The sequence below is a fragment of the Muscardinus avellanarius genome (genome assembly GCF_963383645.1).
Source record: "Muscardinus avellanarius genome assembly, chromosome: 1".
Lineage (NCBI taxonomy): Eukaryota > Metazoa > Chordata > Mammalia > Rodentia > Gliridae > Muscardinus > Muscardinus avellanarius.
This window is the reverse complement of record NC_137786.1, coordinates 174,877,756-174,902,705: the sequence shown is the minus strand read 5'-3', so window position 1 is coordinate 174,902,705 and position 24,950 is coordinate 174,877,756. Positions and strand designations below refer to the sequence as shown.

Sequence of the window (24,950 nt, the reverse complement as noted above, 5' to 3'; positions counted from 1 at the left end):
AGACTCATGAGGACTCATACAAAACAAATTATTTTTGATTAGCTAAATACTTTAAATCCACAAACTCATTCATTCAATATGCACAGAACATCTACTGGACCACACAACAGGACACAGAGATTAAAATAGAACACTAGTGGGAGAGTCAAACATTGCAAGCAGAATTTAATCCTATATGTAAATAAACTAGAACCTAATAATAACCTAAATATTTGTTTGTTTATTGGTACTGGAGATTGAACCTAGAGGCAAATGTACACCCCTAGCCTGATTTTTATTTATTTGGAAACAGGGTCTCACTAGGTTGCTGAGAGTCACACTAAGTTGCCAAGGGTGGCTTTGAACCTGTGATCCTCCTGTCTCAGTTTTCCAAGAACTGGGATTAAAAGGGTGCGTCGCCATGCTTAGCTTTATAAACTTAACAAGGCACTTCACATAGTTTACAGACCAATAACAAATACTTCATGTCTTCAGAAGTAAAAAAAAAAGAAACAAACCAGTATTTACTGAGGACACAGTGCTTAATTAGTATTTTGTACACATCGCATTACTCTTTCTCAGGCAGATGGTATGAACCCCACTGATAAAGACAGAGCAGTAACTTGCCCAAGGTCACAAATGCAGTTAGAAGGATAGAAGTGATATCTAAACCCAAGCTTGTTTGGCTCCAAGGTCCACACAGAAGCTGTTTTTATCAAACCATTAAGCTATACTTTTATGCAAGTGATGAGACAGTTATACAACCAATACAGATTCATGTAATTTTTAGGACTAATACTGGAAATCTTAGCCTAATCTCTTCATATTTGGAGGGGAAGAGTGTGGCACTATAGTTTAAGCATTCTGCCCACAGTCATATAGTTAGCAGTGGCCCCAGGAAAAGAAGAATCTGAATCTAAAGAATCATAGAACCTAGTTCTTAGAACATAAAGACTATGTACGGGCTATCAAAAACTGCAGTGTCATTGCAAGAAGGGAGAAAAAATTCAGAACAGAGAATCTGCATTTGATTATGACATGGATAAGGAAGACACAAGCAGGGAGGGCACTTCATTTGGCAGAAGTATTCTAGAAAAAGCACTACAGTAGAAGAAAGAAGCAAGTTGTCCAAGAACAAAGTGAAGTCTGGTCTGTCTACAGCCTGTGTAAGCTATACTTCCAAGCATCCCAGACCCTTCAGAGCTTCACCGGGGTCCAGCAAGGCCGGGCGGCACTATTCCCTCACCCCTCCTTAGTTCAGATGGCACTTCTACTCTTCATATACTACAATGCAGGTTTGCCCTGGCCAGAAAGGATGAGGTAATCATGACTGCCTGCTTGACTGCCTGTCTTCCTCCCTCCTTCCTATGTTACCCTTTTCCTCTGTTACTTCTCCACTACCAATTAACAAGTATTAATTCAAATGTTGTTACTTTTTTTTTTGGTGGTACTTGGGTTCCTGGAAGCCCTTCTACCTTAGGGCTACACTCCCAGACCTATTTTATGTATTTTTTTTATTTGGAAACAGGGTCTCTTAAGCCAGCGCGGCTGGCTTCGAACCTGCGTGATCTTCCTGTCTCTGCCTCCCAAGCGCTGGGATTACAAGCGTGCACCACCACGCCCGGCAGTTGTTACATTTTTTAAAAAGTTCATCAAAGAACAAAGAATATGAAATAAAAAGTCCTTTCTTTTGCACACCTTTTCATATGTAAGTCATTTGTATACAAGCTCCCTGAGCAGAGGCCTCCCTGCCTATAGCGCTACCCTCCTACTCCAACACAGTCCTCTATGTAACATGGAACTAAAGTTCATGTTATCACTACTTACAAACCCTTACAGGGTTCCGATTGCTAATAGCCCACAACCCTCCAAATTCTGGCTTCTGTGGTCCCCTCCGAGTTCATTTTCTAAGTATTATGGGTTATCAGAAACTCTAACAATACCAAAATGAGTGTAGTTTTCCAAACCTAACACCCTGTTTCATGTCACTCTGCTTTTGCATAGAATATACCCTTCCCTCCTTTCTTTGAGTCTATGTCTCATCTATATAGGAGGAATTAAAATATTACTTATCATAGAGCTCTGTGATAAATGTGAGAATTATAAAATTAAGTATAACACTTAGAATGATGATTTGCCATCAATAAAAGGTTATGTTAATAATCATGATAGTGTTTGAGCCAGGTGTGGTGGCACACATTTGTAATCACAGTACTAGAGAGGCTGAGACAGGAGGATCAAAAATTCACGGCCAGCCATAGCCAGCCTCAGCAACTTAGTGAGGCTCTCAGCAAATTAGTGAGATCTTGTTTCCAAATAAAAAATATAACATGTCTGGGGGTGTAGCCCAGAGGTAGAAGGCCTCTGGGTTCCATCCCCAGTACAAACAAAAAGCAAAAAACAAAAATGAAAAAAACCATAAGAGTGACAAGGCAGAGGAAGAAAAATAACAGTAATAACAAGATCAAAAGCAACTTTTAACTTAAGCATCAGCACCTACAGAAAGGCTTTTGTGACCACTACACCCAAGGTACCAAGCGCACCCTCAGGGCATTTATTCCTTGAACTAGTTTACTATGTACCTAACTTAGCAAACTAAGAACTTAGTACTAGGCACCACAGGTTGGGTGGATAGAGATGCAGTACCTGTCCTTGTTGCTGCCCTTCCCTCTCTATACTGAGACACTGTCTGTGTGCTGGACACCCCTACACACTGAGACTACCTAAGGATTTATCTTTGTGAGGCCTACACATGGCAAATGTGTGGTTCAGCAGCACTCAACAAAGACAAACTGAATTAAGACTTCAGTCTCATAGTTTCAGGCCACAGGACAAAGCTGACCACACACTCACAACCATTCTCAAAGTAGGTTTTGAACATAAAACATATTTATTTGTTCTTACCAGGTCAAGGCCTTTTTATAAAAGGCATTCAGAAGCTGAGTCATTAACACTATCACTTACTTTTTTTCTGTTTCAGTGTCCTGATTTCATCTTCACTCTAAATAACAAGAAAAAAACAACCTTAAGAAAACTGACCTTTAAAAAACTGGTTATCATTTTTTACTAGAAAGAAAACCCCACCCTAATTTGAGTTCAATTTTACTCTTTCAAGAGCATAAATTAATTGTATGAAATACCTTATTTATTTATGTATCCATTTATTTTGGTGGTACTGGGGTTCCTGAAAACCCTTCTACCCCTGGGCCACACTCCCAGACCTATTTTTATATTTTTATTTGGAAACAGGGTCTCTGAAGCCAGCGAGGCTGGCTTTGAACCTGCGCAATCCTCCTGTCTCCACTTCCCAAGCGCAGGGATTACAAGTGTGCCCCACCACGCCTGGCTGAAATACCTTATTTAAACAGAAAAGTGTTAAAAAGGCCAGAATAATGATATGTTAATCATTTTAAGCTTAGAAGAAAGAATATATTATTTAACTTATTTTCTACCTAAGTCATCCTGACTTAGGATTACAAGTGTTTGCTGGATAATGAAAGTACACCATGACATGTTGTGGCAAATTAAGAGGATATAAACCATCCCCCTTTCCAATTAAACCTTGGAGAGGTCACATAAGGGGGAGGTTGCTGAATAGGAGAACTTAACACTAAAGTGATAAGAAATCCCTGGGAAGCAGAAGAGTGACAGCATGAAAGAGAAATGAGTGCACAGAGCAGAGTCTATGCACTGAACATACACACAGACTGAGGCAGAATTTTCCAGCGGTGTCTTTTCCTCTCCCTCTAGTCCTCTATGATGCTTAGATCACAACCTGCCCGTTACTATTCTGTGGCAGGAAAGTAGCAGTGCCAGTGATAGGTGGACAGCAGGGTACCTGCTAGGCAGCCCTGGACATGCTACTGATAATGAAATGTCAGCAGGCAGGTTGGGAAGGAGGGAATCTTTCAGGTTGACCTCAACCTGAAAGATTCCCTCCTTATCTAGTGGGCTCCACATTACAAGGATGGCAGGTCTGGAGGTGTCCCTGCTGTGAAGTTTTTTTTTAAAGTTCCTATTTGAGGTTTTCTAAGGGGCAGAGTACAAAGAAAAGACAGCTACAGAATGGGAAGTGGTTGAGCTCCTTCCCCTGGTACATGTTGCTAAGAAGACCTTTGTCATGTGTTAGAATTCATCTATGAGAAGCCCAAAAAAAAAAAAAAAAACAAATAAAGGGAAGTAAAATAGAGAAAATAAATTCATGAAGAAAATAAACAGGATGTCTCAGAACTTAAAAGGTAAGTCCCAGGGTTTTGGCTTGATCCCTAGCATCACCAAAAATTATAAATTAAGAAATAAATAAAGGCTAGACATGGTGGTAACATGCCTATAATCCAGGACTTGCGAAACTGAAACAGGAGGATCACAGGTTCAAGGCAAGCCTCATAAACTTAGTGGGACCCTGTTTCAAAATAAAAACTAAAATAGGCTGAGGGTGTATCTCAGAGGTAGAATGCCCCTGGGTTCAACTGCCAGTACGGGGGGCGGGGGGGGGGGGCAGCAGTGCAAAGAATAAGATATGTTACAAAGCCACAGTAGTAAAATCAGTGTGGTACAAATATTAACTGGCAAATAATACAGTGAAACAAGATCCATAAAAAGCCTTGCATTAAACTTGGTATATAACAAGAGTTTTATATTAACAGAGAAAGATGATTTAACAGATTATTGATATGATTTGGATTTTTCCCCTGTACTGGAGACTGAACCTAGGTGCACTTTACTGATGAGCTAGATCCCTAATACTTTTTATATTTTGAAACAAGGTCTTGCTGTGGTACTAAGACTGCCCTCAAACTTGCAACATTCCTGCCTTAGCCTCCTGACTAGATGGGATTACAGGTATGTGCCACCACACCTGGCTGGTTTGGATCTTAAAACGTTCCTCCAAGGTGGCCCATATTCTAAAGCGTGGCAGAAGGTTTAGGAGGTGGGGCCTCTACAAGGAGGCTAGGTCACTGTGGGTATGCCCTTGAGCCTGGCTGCTTCCCAGCCACCTTTGCTCCACCACAAGCTCCCCGCCATGATGTCTTGCCTCGTCACAGACCTAAAAGAAACAGAGCCAGCCAACTGCATACTGAAAATTCTGGAACCAGAAGCCAAAATAAACCTTTTCTCCTTTTAAGTTTATCTCAGGAATTTGTCAGAACAATGAAAAGTGGACTAACATAACTGTTGGAAAAACTAATTTTCTCTAAGAACAAAAAAAAGTTACATTCTTCTTGGATACAATACATTTAAAGTCCAAATGGATCAGATCTAATTATGAAAGATAAACAGAACAAATGAGAAAAATTAGATGCTATCTTAAAAAAGCACAGGTGAGTTGATATGACATATATTAAATATATCACCTATAGGTAGGGAAGGAATGGTAATGGTGATAGTGGTTGAAGAAAGAAAAGTAGTAAAACCAAATAAAGGCCTTGCTAAGTGGCAAGGAGAACAGAAAACCATGGACTGCTGGGCATGATGGCATATATTTGTAATCCCAGTACTTGGGAGGCTGAGAAAAGAAGGATCCCAGGTTCTCGGCCAGCCTCAGCTATTTAGTGAGACCATGTTTCAAAATAAAGAGTTAAGAATAGGGCTGAGGGGTGTAGCTCAGAGGCAGAATGCCCCTGGATTTAATACCCTGTACCGCAAAAAAAAAAAAAAAAGAAAAAAAAAAAAAGAAAAAAAGAAAAGTAAACCATGGATTGAGGAGTCTGAGTCTAATTTTGTTCATATAAGGTCAACAACAACAAATAGGAAGCTTTCAATGATCAAAACTGGAAGATTTAAGATGTATAAATGTTATAGTCAAAGATTTCAAAGCTTTTCCTAAACCTTGTCAATGTTTTATTTTTTATTTTTATTTATTTTTTTGTGGTACTGAGGGGTGGAACCCAAGGACTTTTCTACCTCCAGGGTACCTGTGAGCTATTTTACTCTTTATTTTGAACCAGGGTCTCACTAAGTTCCAAGAATGGCCATGAACCTGTGATCCTTCTGTCTCAGCCTCCCAAGCTCCCAAGTACTGGGATTATAAACATATGCCACCAAGCCAAGCTGAATCAATTCCTAACATAAAAATGCTTCTTTATTTGACTTCATAGTATTATGGGAAGAAGAAAAAACTAAAAGTACAAAGACATACCAATTCTTTTATTCGTTTTCTGTGTCTACTATGTGGATTGTTCAAATGACTGGTAAGATCAAATATTGTTGGTATTGCATTATCTCGAAGAACTGTCCTATAAGGACTCTGAAAAAGAAAAATGTTAATTCAGAGACAGTCCTTCAGAAAAAATAAAATTCCACATTAATGATTTCCACAGTACTTCTTCAACTCTGACTCTACAGTATGCAGACTTGCAAAATTCAGTGTCAGTTTAGGTCAGTCTACTATTGCTATTTTTGCATTTGCCCGTCTGGCAATTTTACTATCATAAGTTAAAGAACTGTATTATTAATAGTAGGTATAAAAAACCATTTGTTTTGCATATTTATTTCTAATTCAGCCTCCCAGCAATTTTATGTTTTGTCTTTACATGAACCCACTAAACCTACAGGACATACAGGTCTCCAAATAATCTACCCTTTCATATGTTCTACAACGTTTCCCTCCTTACCTGCTGTCCACTCCGCTTTTGCTAATATTATAGAGAAGCACCAAGGCATAGTGAAAATAATATTAAACTGGGACTCAGGATCTAGTTCAAACTCTACCAGTGACTAAGAGACCCTAACTAAATCAGTTTCCTTTTTGGAACCCAATTTCCTCTTCTGAATAAAATTCAAGTATTCATTAGATTAATATCTACACAAATGAAATTACTCACACATTAATGATGATGGTACTTGTTATTTCAGGTAAACTTTTATATCTGTCTGTTTATCAGATATGTTTTGATACTGGGGATTGAACCTAGGGACTTTCTACCTCTAAGCTACACTCTAGCCCTTTGATTTTTATTTTTTGTCTTGAAATATGGTCTCACTAGTTTGCCAAGAGTCTATGTTACAGAGAATCACCTCAAACCTTTGATCCACCTATCTCAGCCTCCCAGGTACTGGGATTATAAGCATGTGCCACACCTGGCTCACCATATTTCTAGACAACCTATTCACTTATTTAGTTAACACTGTCTTAAGAAATAAAAACTGTAGGACTTTAATGGGCTAGTTAGATTTTAAACACATTAAATTCTTAAAATTGATTCACATGCCACTTGAAATCATCTCTCATTCCACAAGTGATAAATATTTTTGCAAACATTAAACTTTGTTGTTTCTAAATTAACTTCTATTTCCAATGATCTTATTACTGCAATATGATCATTCTCCATCCTACTTTCTTATCCAACCTAGCCAAAAGCTGGATCCATGTCTAGATGGTGACGTAGGAATAGGAGGCTGGGTAGGATAAAATTTATCAAGAGGGTAAAGAGCAGATTAATAACGGTTATTATCACCCTGCCCCACTAGTCAAAAAGTAGTGACTTTAATTTTCCCTGAAGTTGAAAGAAAAAAAAAACTCCATTTCAAGAAGCTTTCTTGGGAGCAGTGATTATTTCAAAGCTGAATCAGCCATGCATGGTGGCACATGCTTGTAATCCCAGCATCCAGGAGGCTGAGACTGGAGGAAAGCAGTTTGCGGACAGCCCCAGCTACTTAGTAAGGTCCTTTGCAACTTAGTGAGACCGTGTTTCAAAATAAATTTTAAAAATAGAGCAGGGTTGTAGCTTGGAGGTCGAATGCCCCTGGGTTCCATCCCCAGACCACATACATTAAAAAAAAAAAGGTGACTCTTAAAGCATGTTCAAAGAAAAATAATGACACTCAGAGAAGGGAGGGTAGGAAGATACAAAGGGAAAAATACATCTAAATGGAACACACTATCTTGGGTTTTATCCAAAGAGTTGCTAATTATACTTGAGAAGACTTTCCACTCACAGACAATGTTTTCCAGTTCAATCTCATGCATAATAGAACAATAAAGAAGGAAATCTGATTTCTTAATAATACTCAGCTTCTAGTTCCTGAGCCTACCAGAAAGTTTAAACAAGGAACACAACATAAATGAAAGGAGAAAAACCTATGATATCCTAAGCATCTCATCATTCCCATTGAGCAAAAACCTCAAAATTAAACATATTTGTATATTGTTAACTCTTAATATTTGAGCAACCATTAAGTGAGGGAGGGATAAAACATTCTAATGAATTTTAAAAATTCAAACTTAATTTGCTATTTTATAGCAAATAAAGCAAAGATCAGAAAACAATATAATTAAAAACATGACATTTTATAAATGCTTATTTATAAGTACATATGCCAAAAAAGGTTATATTCAGTTCATAGAAATAATTTTAACACAGTATCAAGATTTAATCTTTAATTGCTTATTTAAGGTTTGAGCAAACGGTAATGATCTTACTCTACCATCGAAAATAAATATAACACTTGGTTTTGGGTGAACTAGTCATCAATGTTTACTAGTGAGATCTTAAATATCAAAGTAATGAGGCCAAAACATTTGAATATGGGTATCAGATAATCCAGCTCTTAATAGCAGGATCTTCTTTTACATATACAGAAAGAACATTTTCTCATATGTGGGTTAATTTACTCGAAACTGAACAATCAGTTGGAAATTTTAAAAGTAAAACTAGCCCATCTTTCTGTTCTATGCTCTGACTAAATGGGAATACAAGAGTGAACTATATTTTAAAGTTCTCACGTTAATCTGACTGGAATTATCCAGCTGAAAAACGGTATTACTAAATAAAAATGCAAAAATGCATATGGCTTATATATTTAAAATAATAACTTGGGATATTTTTACTTAATGTCAAGAACATAAAAGTAGTTTGCCTTTTAAACATATGAAACTTCTTATTTTGGTTGATCATTATTATGCTCCTAACAAAGCAAGGCAAAAAATATCCCTCAAATATTTGTGATTAAACTGTTGAACCGGAATTGGCTCACCTCCCAATGACTTCACAAGTATCTGCTTCAATTAATTTTGAGAAATAAAATAACCCAATCATTCTTTAGTTTTCTGATGCCTCTGCAAAATGTATCTGAAAAAAATATCAAAATAAATTGCTGCATAACAATATATAGTGTACCTTCAAATCAAGTTTATGTCTATCCCGATATCTGAGATGATAAGTTACTCCTAAACAAGAACACTGCATATTGTTTAACAAAACTTTGTTCCTTACTAGTTATTAAAAAGTGTTTTTACATTTGCTTCATTTCAATCAAATCTGCCCTATTTGTGCCTTTTATAAATCAGCATTAACAGAATCCTAGAGGTTAAAAAAATTTCAGATCTCAGAAAATATCTACCCTAATCTCATTAGAAACTGGGAGCTAGACAAGGTGGCACACACTTGTAATCCCAATACTTGGGAGACAGAGACATGAGATGATCTGGGTTCTCGGCCAGCCTTAGCTACTTAGTGAGGCACTCTGCAACTTAGTGAAACTCTATTTCAAAATAAAAAATAAAAAATCGGGCTGGGGGTACAGCTCAGAGGTAGAATGTCCCTGGGTTCAATCCCCAGAACCACATACACACACACAAAAAACAAACCTGGAGAATTGCAAATTACTGACAAAAAATTTTTTTTTCCAGATTAGGTATACGGTTTATTTCCTGTTATATCTGGTACAAAAGTATATGTTGGTTCTAAGAGTACATTAAAAAACATGAAAACAAAAAGTACCATTCTTAGCTGAAGATACTATTCATAAAAAGCTCTAGAGAAACTGCTCCAAATAAAAACACCAACATTAATTTAAACATACACTTATAGTTATCTACAGTTTTCTACAAGTTTAAAAAGTAGTGAGTGAGAATGGGGCATTAGGAATAGGAGAGTTAAAAGAAAAAAATCAGGATTTTAAGAACAAAATAGATACTGTTCAGCTCCAAATTTATCTTCAACTTAAAAGGTAGAGGGATACCTTCCAGTTAATACACATTTACATTCCCAACAAACTGTGAGAGAGAGAGAAAAACCAAGTCCTTCTATTACTTACAGTTCTACAGATCATTGAAGTTTCAAAGTGTTTGGCACACAATCGATAATGTTTATTTAGTTGATCAGGTGTTTTATCTTCTAAGTCAGCTCTCCTACAATTCTCTACCCACTTCTGGCATCTAAAATAAAACAATAATGCAATCATGAAATATGACCTTGCTATTTAAATTTCAGCAGTTGGTCTTAGGGAAATAACAATGGATTCCTGCTCTCCTCTCTAAAACATAATTTTGAGAGGTGATTAATAACAAAATGAAAATTGAAAGAAACTTTAGAAATCACTTAGTAAAAACCCTTCCATTACAGCTAAGGTTAAAAAGTAACTTGCTTAGCATCGCCAGAAATCAGTAGCAAAATTAGAACCTACACCTGGATAATCCAACCCCCAGGACACCCTAGCATCAGAGAACTCAACCATTAGTAGTACAAGTGAAAATTTGCATTAGGATAACAGTCTAACATTTCCTTCAAGATTCTGATATGATCAAAGAAAACAATGCCACTGCAGAAAATAACAGAAGTTCTATATATAATTTCTTGCATTACAAGCTAGATCTTAAGCTCTAGTAATGCAGTGATTGTACATACACATTCAATATGCAAAAATTGTAGAAGATACTGAACAGGATAAAGTTCATGCCTTCTTGGTGCTTAACCAAGAGGTTATGTGCAGAAAAACAAGTAATATAATAATGTTTACTAAGTACTTATTATGAACCAGATGCTGCTTTAAGTCCTTTCAAAGGTGGGCACTATTATTTTTCCCTCTTCTGCAGACAAAGAAACCTATGCATAAAAATATTAATTTGCTAAAGGTCACAATCAGATCTTTTCCTCACTCTAAGCATCCAAGAATAAAAGTTCTCCCATGCATAAGCAGTCACAAATTTGAAAATATATTCATGTTATAATTACATAATAGTATGTTTTCTTATATCAACACTGTATCCACCCCCTCACAAACACACCCTGACACTTCATTCCCTCTACCCCAAATATACAGAACTATGGTGACATATTGATTTCAAACCTTAACTAAAATCACACATCTATACTGTATTTCAATCAAGAAGTTTATATCACTCAATAATGACACCTAAGATATCCAGATACTAATATTTTTACACAGTTGTACATTTTGATTATAAACATTTCATGTTTCAAAATTCAATGGAAACCAGGCATGGTGGTACATGCTTTAATACCAATACTTGGGAGGCTGAGACAGGATTGCAGCTTCTAGGCCAGCCTCATACTAAGTCATACTAAGTGACACTACTTCAAAATAAAGAAATAAAGCGTTGTGCCACATGCTTGTAATTCCAGCACTCAGGAGGCTGAGACAGGAGGATTGCAGTTCCTGGATAACCTCTGCTACTTTGTGAGGGCCTTTGCAACTCAGTAAGACCTTGTTTCAAAATAACGAATAAAAAATAGGGCTGGGGGTATAGTTCGGAGGTAGAATGTCCCTGGTGTTCCACCCCCAGTACAGCAAAAAAAAAAAAAAAAAAAAAAAAAAAATAGGGGTAGCTTGGAGGTAGAATGACTCTAGGTTCAATCCCCAGTACCAAACACATACAAAAAAAATTCCAATGGGAGGGGGGCTGTATTTGGGATTAAACCCAGGGGAACTTTACCACTGAGCTACATCCCCAGCCCTTTTTGTTTTATTGTGAAAGTAGGCCTCACTAGGTTTTTATTTTGAGAATGACCTTGGATTTATAACTTTCTTACCTCAGCCTCCCATATGCCAGGATATGTGTGAGGGAAAGGTCCAAAGACATTATGTTAAATAAGCCAGACATAAAAACCAAATATGATTCCACTTATTTGAGATACCTACAACAGGTTTATAAAGACTAAAAGAGATAAGAAGTTATCAGAGGCTAGGAGGAAGGGAAATGAAAATTACTGCCTTGGTTACAGAGCTTTTTTGGAATGAAAAAGTTTTAGAAATAGATAGTGGTAATGATTGTACAACTGTATAAATGTTAATTAATGCCACTGAATAATATATTTATGTTACTGGAGATTGAACTCAGGGGTATTCTACCACTGAGCTACATCCCCAGTCTTTTAATATTATTATTTTATAAAATGTCTTTTTATACTCCCAGCCCTATTTAATTTCTTATTTGGAAACAGGGTCGTGCTAAATTGCTGAAAGCCTTGCTAAGTTCCTGAGACTGGCTTTGAATCTATCTCAACCTCCTAAATACTGGGGGATTACAAGCATGCACAACCATGCCTGGGTAGAGTTATACATGTAAAATCGGTCAAAAGGAGGTTGGGGTTGTAGCTCAGTGGTAGAGCCTTGGCCTAGCAAGTGCAAGCCCAGAATTTAATCCCTAACACCATACACAAAATAATAATAAAAACTGTTAAAATACTCATTTGTTATATATACTTTGCCAAAATCTAAATATGCCAAAACCCAATGAACTATAAACAGGTGAATTGCAAGGATCTTTGTCTTGTTAGAGTCTCAAAGGGGACAATGACCCCAAAGAAGGTTAAAAGCTACTAATATTGAGGGAGTTTTGGCATTCCGAGCAAAACTGCATTAAACCTAAAACTTCCAAATCTGAGACTATAAGCCCCAGTAGGCCATATTTCCCTAAGTGTAATGAAAAGAGCATTCAACTACACATGGAAAGAACCTGTATCTATTAGATACAGAACAGTTCTAAAGAACTGTTCCCCATTCCTCCTTCCTTTCAGCCCTTGGAAACCACCAATCTGCTATCTCTATAGACTGACCTACTCTGGATATTTAACATATATGGAACAATATTTGATCCTTATACCTGGTTTCTTTCACTTATCATGTTTGAAGTTTGCCTATACTATAGCATGTATCAGTACTTCATTACTTTTATTTATTTTTTTTTTTGAGGTACTGGGGATGGAACTCTGGGGCATTCTACCTCCAAACTATACCCCCAGTCCTATTTTTTATTCTTTATTTTGAAATAAAGTCTCTAAGTTGCAGAGGGCCTCACTAAATAGCTTTCCACAAACTGTGATCCTCCTATCTCAACCCCCCAAGTACTGGGATCACAAGTGTGTACCACCACACGCGGCTAGCACTTAATTGCTTTTCATGGCAGAATAATATTCTATTGTATGAAGGCAGAATATTCTATTGTTTTGGTACAAATTTTATCCATTATACATTGAAAGATGTAGGTTGTTTCCATCTTTTAACTACTGTAAGCAATGTTGCTGTGAACATGTGTTGTATATTTGGTTTTTTTTTTTGAGTACCAGCTTGTGGTTCTTGCTGACATATACCTATTAATGGAATTACTGGGCAAAATGATAACTATGATTTTGTGGTTTTGATTTGAACTTCCCTAACAACTAATGATGTTGAATATATATATATATTTTTTTTTTTGGGGGGGGGCAGGTCTGAGGATGGAACCCGGGGCATTCGACCTCTGAGCTACACCCCCTGCCCTGTTTCTATTTTTTAATTCTTTATTTTGAAACAGGGTCTCACTAAGTTGCGGAGGGCCTCACTAAGTAGCTGAGGCTGTCCACAAACCGCAATACTCCAGTCTCAGCCTCCCCAGTGCTGGAATTACAAGCATGCACCACTGTGTCATCTGTACCTCTTTGGAGAAGTATCTATTCAAATCCTTTGCTCATTTTCTTTTTTTCCTTTGTGGCTCTAGAGATTGAGCCCAAGGGCATTCTACCTCTGAGCTTAACCCCCAGCCTTATTATTTTTTTTTTTTTTTTAACTTTTCAAACACAGTCTCATTAAGTTGCAGAGGGCCTTGCTAACCTATGGTCCTTTTGTCTCAGCCTCCTAAGTACTGGAATTACAGGTGTGGGCCACCTCCCCCAGGAAACTTTGCCCTTTTTTTTTTGTGTGTGTGTGTGTGTGTGTGTGTGTGTGTGTGTGTGTGTATGCGCTCGCACACACACTACTAGAACCTCTACCTCTGAACTACACCCCCAGCCCAATTATTTTTTGTTTTGAAACAGGATCTTGCTAAGTTTCCATGTGCTGGCTTCAAGCTTGCAATCCTGCCTCAGCCTCCCAAGAATGGGATATACAAACCTGTGCCACTGTGCCTAGTTTGGGTTACCTTTTTGTTTTTTAATTAAAAATTTTTAAATGTATTTTGGAGACTAGACCCTTATCAATTATATTATTCACAAATATCTTCTTTCATTCTGTCCATTTTCTTGGTAATGTCTTTTGATATGTAAAGTTTAATTTTGATGATGTCCAATCCATGTATTTTTTCCTTTTACTGTATATGGTTTTGGTTTCATATATAAGAATGCTGCCAAATCTCTTCATGATTTACTTCTGTGTTTTCTTCTAAGAGTTCAATGGTTTTAGTTCTTTAAGTCATTTATTTAAATACTGGTCATTTGCCAGGTGTGGTGGCGCACGCTTGTAATCCCCGCGCTTGGGAGGCAGAGACAGGAGGATCGCATAGGTTTGAAGCCAACCTTGCTGGCTTAGGAGACCCTGTTTCCAAATAAAAATATAAAAAATAGGTGTCTGGGAGTGTAGCCCGGAGGTAGAAGGGTTTCCAGGAACCCCAGTACCACCAAATAAGTAATAAATAAATAAATACTGGTCATTTTTAGTCCACTTCTGTATATGGTACAAAGACAAACTTTTTGGGGGGCAGTGCTAAGTAAGGATTGAACCCAGGGGTTACCTGGGTATATCTCCAAGTTACACTGCCAGCCTTTTTAATTTTTGTTTTGAAAAGGGTCTTGCTAGGTTTCTAAGGCTGTCTTCAAACCTGTCATTGTCCTGTCTCACCTTCTCAAGTACTGGGATTCCAGGTGTGTGCCACTACGCCTGGCTCAGACATTTTTGTGTGTGGTACTGAAGTTTAAACCCAGGGGCAGTCTACTTCTGAGCTATACTTCTAGCTCTATCTTATTTATTTGGAATAGGGTTTCTTTAAATTGCTCAGAGCCATTCGAAGCCAGCCTCAGTTACTTAGTGAGGCTCTCAGCAACTTAGTGAGATCCTGTTTCCAAATAAAATATAAAAATAGGTTTGGGAGTATAGTCTGGAGGTAGAACGCCTCTGGGTTCCACTCCTAGTACCACAAAAAAACCCAAAACCAAACAAACAAAAAACCATAAACTGCTCAGAGCCTCACTAAGTTGCCAAGGCTAGCCTTGAACCTGGGATCCTCCTATCTCAGCTTCTAAAGTACTGGGATTACACGCATGCACCACCATGCCCAGCCAGACATCTATTCTTGAATCTCTATCGAGTCTCTCAAACTTTAATATCCTAATATCCCTCCATCAATTCTGTTCTCAGAGCTTTTTTATTTTTAAATCTCAGTAAATGTTCATGCTAAAAACTTCAGGAGTCATCCTTATCTTTTTCTATCACAACCCACAACCAAACCATTAGCAAATCCGGTTGGCTTCACTTTCAAACCATATCTCAAAGGCAGCAATTTACAACCTCCTTCTAATCTGGATTACTGCAATAGCCTTTAACTGGTCTTCCCACTTTCAAGTTAACAAGCAGCCAGTGATTTCGTTAAAGTCTCTAAACCCTTCCTATCTCTCAGAATGAATGCCAGTATTTCCTATGGCCTACCACCCCCTATACAATTTGTACCTCCCATACATATCCTTTCTAGTATCAAGAAGCACTTTTTCCAGAATCTGGAATGATCTTTCCCACAGTATCTTCAGAGCTGGCCCTTTCACTTTTGTTCAAATTCACTTTTTTTTTTTTAAATACCTATTGGTGTACCTGTTCCACCCTAATGGACTCTGAGCTTTCTGAAGGCAGTGACACTGTCTCTCGGCTCACCTCTGAATTTCCAACACTTACCACCAGTGCTCGGCATATACCAAGTATTGCTTTTAAATGAATGAACCCAAAAGAGTGGCCTATAAAATATCCTCAGCCTTTCAAAGAGTGTCTATCCTATCGCTCCCTAAATACAAGTCAGTACGTGGGTTACCTCCAAGGGGAGGTTTTCTATACCGATTCCCACGCCCTCACAGCGCATGCCCTGTTAGCCCTACAATAACCAAGGGCGATGATAAATAACGGTCAGAGGCCGAATCTCAACACCGTGCGAGGACTAGCCCTCCGGAGGCAGGACTTGAAACCTGACTTGAGATCGAAGGAGGTGGCGGGACTCCAAACACAACGGCGTCCGGGAGAGGGGCTGCAGGGCGCAGCGCCAGGGCCGCGGCGCGCGCTGACAGCTAAGCAAACTCCGGCGGGAGCCGGCGACCCGCGGTCGGGAGGCCGGGCCCGCACGTGCTCCGCGGCCGGCTCGGCCGCCCTTACCTGGCGGGATCCCGCGGGAACCTGAAGAAGGCCAGGTCGGACTGCGTGCTCTTCCGCGTGCAGTTGGGGGCCGCGCAGAAGTTCGGCATGGCCGCCCGCCCGCCGGCCGGCCCGGGCCTCCCCTCCCCGCCTGCTCAGGGCAGCCCGCGCCGGCGGGCCGGGGAGGGGAGCTAGGCCGGCCGGCCGGCGGGCCCGGCGCGGGGAGGGCGGGCGCGCGGGGCAGGAGGGGCGCGCGGCCGCCGCCGGGCTGGGGACGCGGCTCCACAGTGCTGTGAGCGGCCGGGAGGATTTACCGCCGCCGCCGCCGCCGCCGCTGGTGCACCTCCCGCCCGCCCGGGACGCTGCCGCCTCCTTCCCACAATGCACCCGGGCGCCCGGGGGTGCCCTCTCTTCCCGCAGCCTTCCTGCCCCGCCCTCCTCTGCGCCGACCTCGCCGCCGGCCGGGCGGGGCGGGGCGGGGCGGAGCCTGCGCGGGCGCCGCGGCGCGCATGCGCACAGCGCGGCTGGCCGGGAGGGAGTTGCGCGCGAGGGTTCGTCTCCCGGGACGCCGGAGCGGGTGATCCCCTGGCTCCTCCGGTAGGTTTCGAGTTCGCGGTTTTCTGCGGATCTGGGGCGAGCTTGCGCGTTACATCACCGTCGCATCTTCCCTTGCTTGCTTAGGTTGCCCCCACGTCGGCGTCTGTTGCAGAAATCCTCCTAGACTCGTAAAGGCCGCGGAATCGAGACGACCTTGGTGACTGATTTGCAAACTTCACGCAAAGCTGCCTATTCGGTTTGGACGCAGACTGAGGTCGTAGGGGATTAATCCCCCCTCCCCCGCCCCGCTTTGCAGTGACACTTTGGCCCCGTTAGCGTCTCAGATCGGTTTTCTCCAACCTCAGCCAAACGCAAAGGGGCGAAAATTCAGAACAGCAGTGACTTTCCTGGTGAGGATTTCAAAGGAGCAAGAATAGTGGCATGATTAGGCCTACAGCCCGATAGAGATTGCTCCCTCAGTCTTCCTCTCATAGTTGTGGCCTGTTAACATTCCTGTATTGTTTGGTGCCAGAATGAGCGACCGATATTTAGAACAAAGGATTAGTATCAAATTCTGCGTGAAATTGAACAAGTCAGCAAGTGAGACCCACCATCTTTTAAAAGAAGCTTACCGGGATGAAGTCATGTCAAGGGCCCGAGTTTTTGACTGGCACAAAAGATTTAAAGAAGGGCGGGAAGATGTTCGAGATGATGCACGAAGTGGTCGTCCAGTCACCCACAGGACGGATGAAAATATCCAGAAGGTGAAGGACTTGGTTTGTTCAAACCGGAAGTTAACAGTGAGGATGATGGCCGAAGAGTTAAATTTAGATAAGGAAACGGTTAGACTCATCCTGAAAGAAAACTTGAACATGAAGAAAGTGTCTGCCAGAGTTGTATCAAGTCCTTTGAAGGATGAGCCTAAACCTGGAAAGCTTGACTTTCAGTCTCATCTTTCAGAGGAAACTAGGAAACATAGCTCAGGTGTGAGGAAGACGGTGACTAGTTCTGAAACAGAGATTCTTCTGCAGAGCGAAGCTGATGAGTCAATACCTTCACCGGTATCCCATCCCAGAAGCCCTTCCAGCCAGCAACGGCAGCCTTCATCTTCAGCAAGCATTCCTCCCACAGAGGCTCCAGATTGGTTCACACCCTGATGAAGGGAACCTGAGGTAGCTGAGCCTGAGCTACGAAGTTGCCTCACTGTTGCTGCTAATCTGCTTTTGGTCTTCTCTCTACCACTTCTCCCTGCCTTTCATGGCCCTCCTACTTTGCTGGAAATGGGGCTGTTTTCCTTGCTGTTCACCACCTTGAAGTGCTTTTAATTGTTGATTTCTGTGCTTGCTTGTTCTTGACTTCTTTTGCTTAACAAATTTGGATCTCTTCACTGCCCACACTACCCTGTTGCCACCCTGTTCCTTTGTTCTCAACATTCTGTCTCGGGGAATCACCTGTATCTCTGCCTTGGGAGGAAAGCTCTTCTGCAAGGACTCCAAAAGGCCTCCAGTTAACCTTGCTTTGCAGTCAGGGCCTGAGGTATGGTACAGAAGGCACTGGCTTGTTGACCTGTTGAGCCATGCTGGGCATAATTGTTGTCTGGCCTGAATGACTCCATGGAAGCCCCTGAGAACTCAAGTTGGCCACTAATACTGGTCTTCTCACAGAAGAGCTGGGTTTGTCTCATTCTAGTCCTTTGCTTTGGACATCCACTCATTTGGGTGTCCCTCTGCTAGAAGAAAAGGCTCTGACCCTAGAAAATATAAACCAGGGGGCCAAGGCCATGACTATAATGTGTAAGGAAAAACACTAGTTGATTCTTCGGGTCCTGATTTAAGGGAGTCTGCAAGTCTACCTGTTGATTCCCACACAACACCATGTTTTTCAGAAATAATGCTAATACTGTCGGGTATGTTTTGAGAACCTGTTTTTAAACACTGCTGGGCAGTGATAGTGTAAATTTCTGAAATGAGATCACCAAGGGCAGATGGCTTCATGGAGGAGCCCATTCTTAAAATGGATCCATGACAGAGGGTGAGACAAAAGGCTACGAGATTAGGGAACACTTCCCAGACAGGGGAAACAGCATAAGGCTTGGAACCTGTATGAGTAGAAAGTGATGGCACTGTTGGCTAAAATAGCAAAATATAAAGGGGAAGATGATGGTATTGTTAGAAGATGATCAGTTTGAGATCACTTGCTTTCTTTCCTTTGCCACAACATTGCACCAGCAATTTGCTTCCCCTGAGTTTGTGAATAGGTTTATAATAAACCTACTTATTTGACTATCTGACTTTCCCATTGGACTCCAAAAAGCAGTCTCTACACGTTCAAACTGTCTCTTTTGTATCCTGCCTCTCTGCCAGGATTAATGGAATGGAACTTTTCCCAAGGCAGTTCCAAGTAATACCACATAGACCAGAACTTCTCAGAATGTCTGACAGTGAGCAGGAGAAGTAGGGAGGTAATTGCATATCAGAACCTTGGCTATCATCTGTTTTACCTAAGAAGTTTGACGCATAACAGCTCCTCTATTTAACAAGTAGGAATTAAGGGTGATAATAGAGGTCTAACATTTATTTTACATGGTTAAGTTTTAGTTTTTTGTTTTTTGTTTTGCTGTCTCTACAAAATTTCATCTTCAAAAATTATGTTTCCCCCCTAATAACTGTCAGTTTGAAGTACCTTGAAAGCTAGACCTTGTCTCACAAAGAAAAGATACTATTTAAGAAAACTCAAACCCAGCAGTAGCTTGTAGACTTCTATCTACTTTGGGATTCCTAGACATTCCATTCCAGGACCATTAAGTCTTCTTACATCAGACAAGGTCCTGGGTTCCCTATAGGTACTTCTCACCAGGGACACTGCACTTCAGAAACAAAACCCCTAACACTGGCTGTTGCCTCTCTTTTGCTGAATTTATTAATCCTTGTTCAGGCCCTGTTGTAATGGTTATAGAACTGTATGCTCCTGGGACTAGGCCAGGATCTCACAACACCTCCTACAGGCTTTAATTCCAAGTTCTGTGTCCAAGGACAAAGGGGTCCCAAGAAAACTTATTTCTGGGTTTTACCTGCACTCCTGTGAGCAGGGATGGAGTAACTGCAGCAATGATGCTGGACCAAGACCCATGCTGGAGAATACCAGAAGCAAAGTTGGCCTACATAGAATTTGGATACAGAGAACCTAGCAGCAGGTAATTAGTAGTGCAAATACAATTATTTTCCAGGTGGCTATCATGAAAAGGACTTAATCTAGTTTTTTTCAATCATATCCCAACTAGTAGTTAGGTTGAACTAACACTTGAACTCATTGGCCCTTTGTAAGACTTCCCAGAAAATATTCAGTAATGGCAGCCTGTCAGATTTGGGGGACATAAAATTGTCCTAATGCTCACCTAGAGCAAGCTATTTTCACATGGCTGCTCAGAATCACCAAACCCAAGACTAGAGCATGATCTTTTAGCAGCATCCCTTAATAAGGAGAGTTCTTATTACTCCTTATTGTCCCTACTCACCAAATACACTTTGTTGCTGACCTGAGTTTTGTCTTGGCCTCTACCTCACTGCTCACGCCTCTTGAGTTCCTGCTCCTATAGTCTCAGATCCAGCCATGCATCACATCCCAAGATCTAAGATACTTTTCTATTTATTCTCCACCAGTTTGCTGGGGTGTTTTGTTTTGTTATTTTTTTTGTTTTTTCTGATTTCCTGGTGTTTGGTTTTCCATTTCTGGACCACACCTCCAAGAACAGTGGAGACCACTTTGGTTTGCTGGTCCATGAATTACCCTTTTACTCATGGTTTTCCACTCAACTCACAATGCTTCTGTCCCATGAATTTGGATCCGTCCTCCAGCTCCCCACTTCAGCCTTGGTGCCATTGGAGCAGAAATTGTCTGCTCCAGCTGTGGCCCAAGTTACCTTCCTAGCCTCAAGAAGTAGTGTAGGGCAACTTGGGAGAATGACATGTTTTTGTTTTTGTTTTATAAGGGACATGCATGCCAAGGGAGGTGGGAGGGAGGAACCTTAGCCATCATCACTTGCACTCCACAGACACAACCAGGTTGCCGGTTTCTCAAGGAGGTAATTTGGTTATCTTTGGCTCTGAGAGTTATGAAACCTATTTTATGACCGTAACACCCAAATCCTATCTCTCAGCAACTGTATTTTCCCTGGCAGGAGAAGTGTCATCTAACTGCAGTGATCAAGCCTGGCTGTCTGGGGATGTCAGAAGGAGAGCTGGCCATCTGCAAATCTTGACCATAATTCTCAACACAGTGAATCTCTTTGGTTTTCAGATTGGTCTTCTGCCCCACCCCCCACCCTCACCCCCATTCTGGTTCAAAATATACATGGAATGTTATATGCCACAGCTGAAAGTCCAAGAGGAATAGACTCCACCCAGGACAGATTGTCCCATCATTGATTTTCCCTAACCCTCTCCCTTTCCCCATTTACCATGCCCTACCTTGCGCTATTTGCTCTACTAGAAATTATTAAAAAGAAAAAAAAAAGTATGTTCACCAAATCTTTGACTTAGAAAAACATGAGGATCTTTCTGTAGTCTTCTGAATTTTGCCCCTGTCTCTGAGCCATCGAAATATTATCATTTGGAAAGAATGTATACTTGGGACCTACTTTCTAAAGCCTTCCTTTCAGATCCATTTATTTGTCAAAGTCCATGCTTGTCATCAAAAATACCTGAATAAGTCTGGATGCTAAAAGGCTTAAGACACCTAGTAAAGGGGTGGGACACTACTGGGGAACTGTCGCTGTGTCACATACCTGGTTCAGTTTGCCTGCTCTTTGTGGTCATCCTCACTGGCAAGTCTTACCAGGCTCCCCAAGATTAAGTCTCACCAATCTCACATGGCTCAAAGTGCCTCCCTTTGTTCCTGAAATATATATGTTAACTTTGAGTTCTCCAACTCTGCTGCGGTTGGATCAGTCCTCCCAAATTTTGCCAGACTTTTGTATCCTAACTGAGGCAGCCCTCATGTTATTTATATTCTGTAGTCACTGCCTTATCAGATCCTTGCAAATACTATTAAAGTTGCATCACCCTTCTTTCAGTATTACTATCCAGAAATAATCTAGAGGGGAGCTTCAATACCTCTGGAGACTAATTTGGGTCTAGCAGGGGTCAGCAGACTTCCTTAAAGGAAACGGTGTAGGCTTTGTGGACCATATGGTCTCTGTTGCAGCTACTCAACATTTTAGTGCAAAAGCAGACATAGCTAATACAGAAACAAATTGGTGTGGCTGTGTTCCAGTAAAACTTTATAAATGGATACTGGAAATTAAGTTTTTTTTATCATTTCTCAAAATATCATTTTGACTTATCCCCCTGAACATTTAAACATGTAAAAACAACATGCTTAGCTTATGGACCATAGGAAAACAAGTAGTGGGCCAGATTGGACCCATGGGCAAATAGTTGGCCTACACCTAAAGTGTGTATATGAAAATGAGAGATGATTGTTTTCCATCAGTAACATTGTTAATGCCTAGCTTATCTGTCAGTGCCTGGCAGTTTACTATGTAGGAATTACAGAATCTTTATGAAGCCAGTAGAGTGAACCAGAGCCAAAGATTGGCTCTTTCACCTTGACCATATTCTTGTTCACAAAATGAATTTTGTGCTTTTTTTTACTTAAAATGATACAAACTTCCACCATATTATTCTCATGTACTATCTCAAAACCTATTATAGCAATACCTTAAATGGAGCCAGGTTGCAATCAGCAGTAGTAAAATGAATGAAAGATAGTTCCAAAAATGACTTCACCATGGGCAGCATTCAAATAACTGTATGTGACCATCTATTAAAGTATGTACTATGGAGGTGGCAAAACTCACAAATATTTCTTGCATGCTTGCAAAAAAAATAACATATATTTGTGTCTTATAACTGGTGTCAAGGCAAGTCCCTTTAGGTGAGTATATTTGTTTTTCTCATAATGAGAACTTTATTGTGTCACCTTCATTTAAACTAATTTTCCAAAGTTTAGTAGAGTCTCAGGATTGAGGAGACCTTTATAAGAGTGATCAGCCAGACATGCTTCCCTTGACCCAGGAGTGACTAAAGCCTATGTGGCTAAAACCATGTGAAAGAAGATTCTATGTTAATTCACTCAACATATGTTTATTGAGTGGCTGTATGTGCCAGGTATTGCTGTTTGTGTTGGTATACAGCAGTGGACAAAACAGATGCAGGCCTTAGATTTGACACTCTGAAATCTAATTGTATTATTCTTCACTTGTAAAACTTCTGTTCCATGTGCTCTTACTAACTCATTGTTGACTGTATACCTGGAATCGGTGTGACCGTTGCCACCTTCCTTTGTGCTGTGGTCATTATGCTTCTCCAACTGCATTAACAATTTGAAGACTGTAGGTTCCACTTAAATTTTATTCTTACAGACTATATTGGTAAAAAAAAAAAAAAACAACAACATACTGGCAACATTGAAGTGTAAATTGGCAGCAACTTTTTGAAAATTAATTTGGCAGTATCTTTTAGGAGCTTTAAAAATGTTTATATCCTCTGATCCTCTAATTCCACTTCTGGGAATCTGTCCTAAAGAAATAGTCTAAAATGTAGACAAAATTAATGCTTAATAATCTAAAAGTGCAATTGTAGAAAATTGGTTAAATAAATTACAGTATAACTGTACAATAGACTAGTATACAGTCATAGTAAACATTTATGAAGAGTATTTTAACAGCATGGCAAAAGTGCTTATAATGTTTAGTTGAAAAGTGGTACAAAATTGTATTTGCAAATCCAGATTTTTTTTTAAATGACTAGAAAGGATATGCTGACTCTGAGTGAATTATGGGTGTTTTAAACATTTTGCTGGTTTTTAATGCTTCTAAAGAATATTTTCCCAAACTATTGTTAATTTAATTTTCAGGAAAAACACAGTAGCCTCAAAAGTTGACAGTGGAGGGATTGAGGCTGCATCACTTGTTTGATCAATGAACTGGCTGGGAAACCATGAGGACTGTATAATACTGTGTTGGTTTGAGGCAGAAGGGCAAGTTGTGATCAGAAGACAGCATGAGTGATACACTCCTGTTACGTGGTCCTCAGTAGGTAAAAGAGCACTTATGAATCAAGTCTATCCTGACAAATGAAAACGGATATGAAATTTTCTCCTGGGGAAAATTAACATCTTTCAGATTTCATTTGCACATTCTCTTTAAAAATGAATCTTAAGATGAGTTTTATCGTAGCTTGTTCTCTGAAGAATTCTTGAGCTTTTCATATAATTTCTTAAGTATAGGAATAGCTTTGGATGTGCCAAGTCTACCTCCTTCTATACTGGAACACTCAAGCAACATGGATATCCACTGGAGTATTTACATTCTACATTGAAAATAATCTTAACATGACTTACAAAAGTCTTAAGGTTTGCAATTTTTTTGTTGTTGTTGATGTTCAGAATTACTGTGCTGTTTATGTCTGAAGAATAATCATATTGTGGGATTTTAGAGTGAGAAATTATGTAGCTAATGCCTATTATTATGTTGGAAAAATGCATACTTAATTGCTCTAGTAAAATGATTATTATTAAAGTGTTAAATATAGCCAGGCCTGGTGATGTATGCTTATAATCCTAGTACTTGGGAGACTGAGACAGGAGGTTTGCGTGTTTGAAGACAGCCTTGACAACATAGCAAGACCCTTAGCAACCTAGTGAGACCCTGTTTCAAACTAAAAAATAAAATAGAGCTAGGGTTTTGGCTCAGAGGTAGAACTCCTGTGGTTCAATCCCCTGTACCACACATACACACAAAAAGTTAAATATAGCCTCTTGGTGAAGTTTCAAGCCTTCAAATGATCACACAAAGTAAATACATAGATTACATATTCGTCAGTCTAGATGAGTTCTTCAAGATCTAAGTGAGAGTCCCTTGGTTTGTAGGAAAAAAACAAAAAGTGATGCTTGTACCCTCTGAATGCCTCAGTTTACTCATCTACAAGAGAAAATAATGCCACCTCATGTAGTTGTTCATTTTTTTCATTCATTAAATATTTAGTACTTATATATGTTTTGACACTGTTCAGACATAGGATATAATGATAAGGAAGACAAAATATATT

The 24,950-nt window shown here is 40.0% G+C and overlaps 1 protein-coding gene across 1 annotated transcript in view; it reads left to right on the top strand.

Moving 5' to 3' along the window:
* Positions 1 to 17,375: 17,375 nt before the first annotated feature.
* GVQW3 (GVQW motif containing 3) overlaps positions 17,376 to 24,950 on the top strand; it is a gene marked incomplete at both ends in the record, with an annotated part of 36,312 nt that continues 28,737 nt past the window's right edge. The window contains one exon of the mRNA XM_080689289.1: positions 17,376 to 17,840. Coding sequence (XP_080545415.1) covers positions 17,376 to 17,840 — 465 coding nt within the window. The remainder of the gene's footprint in view (positions 17,841 to 24,950) is intronic.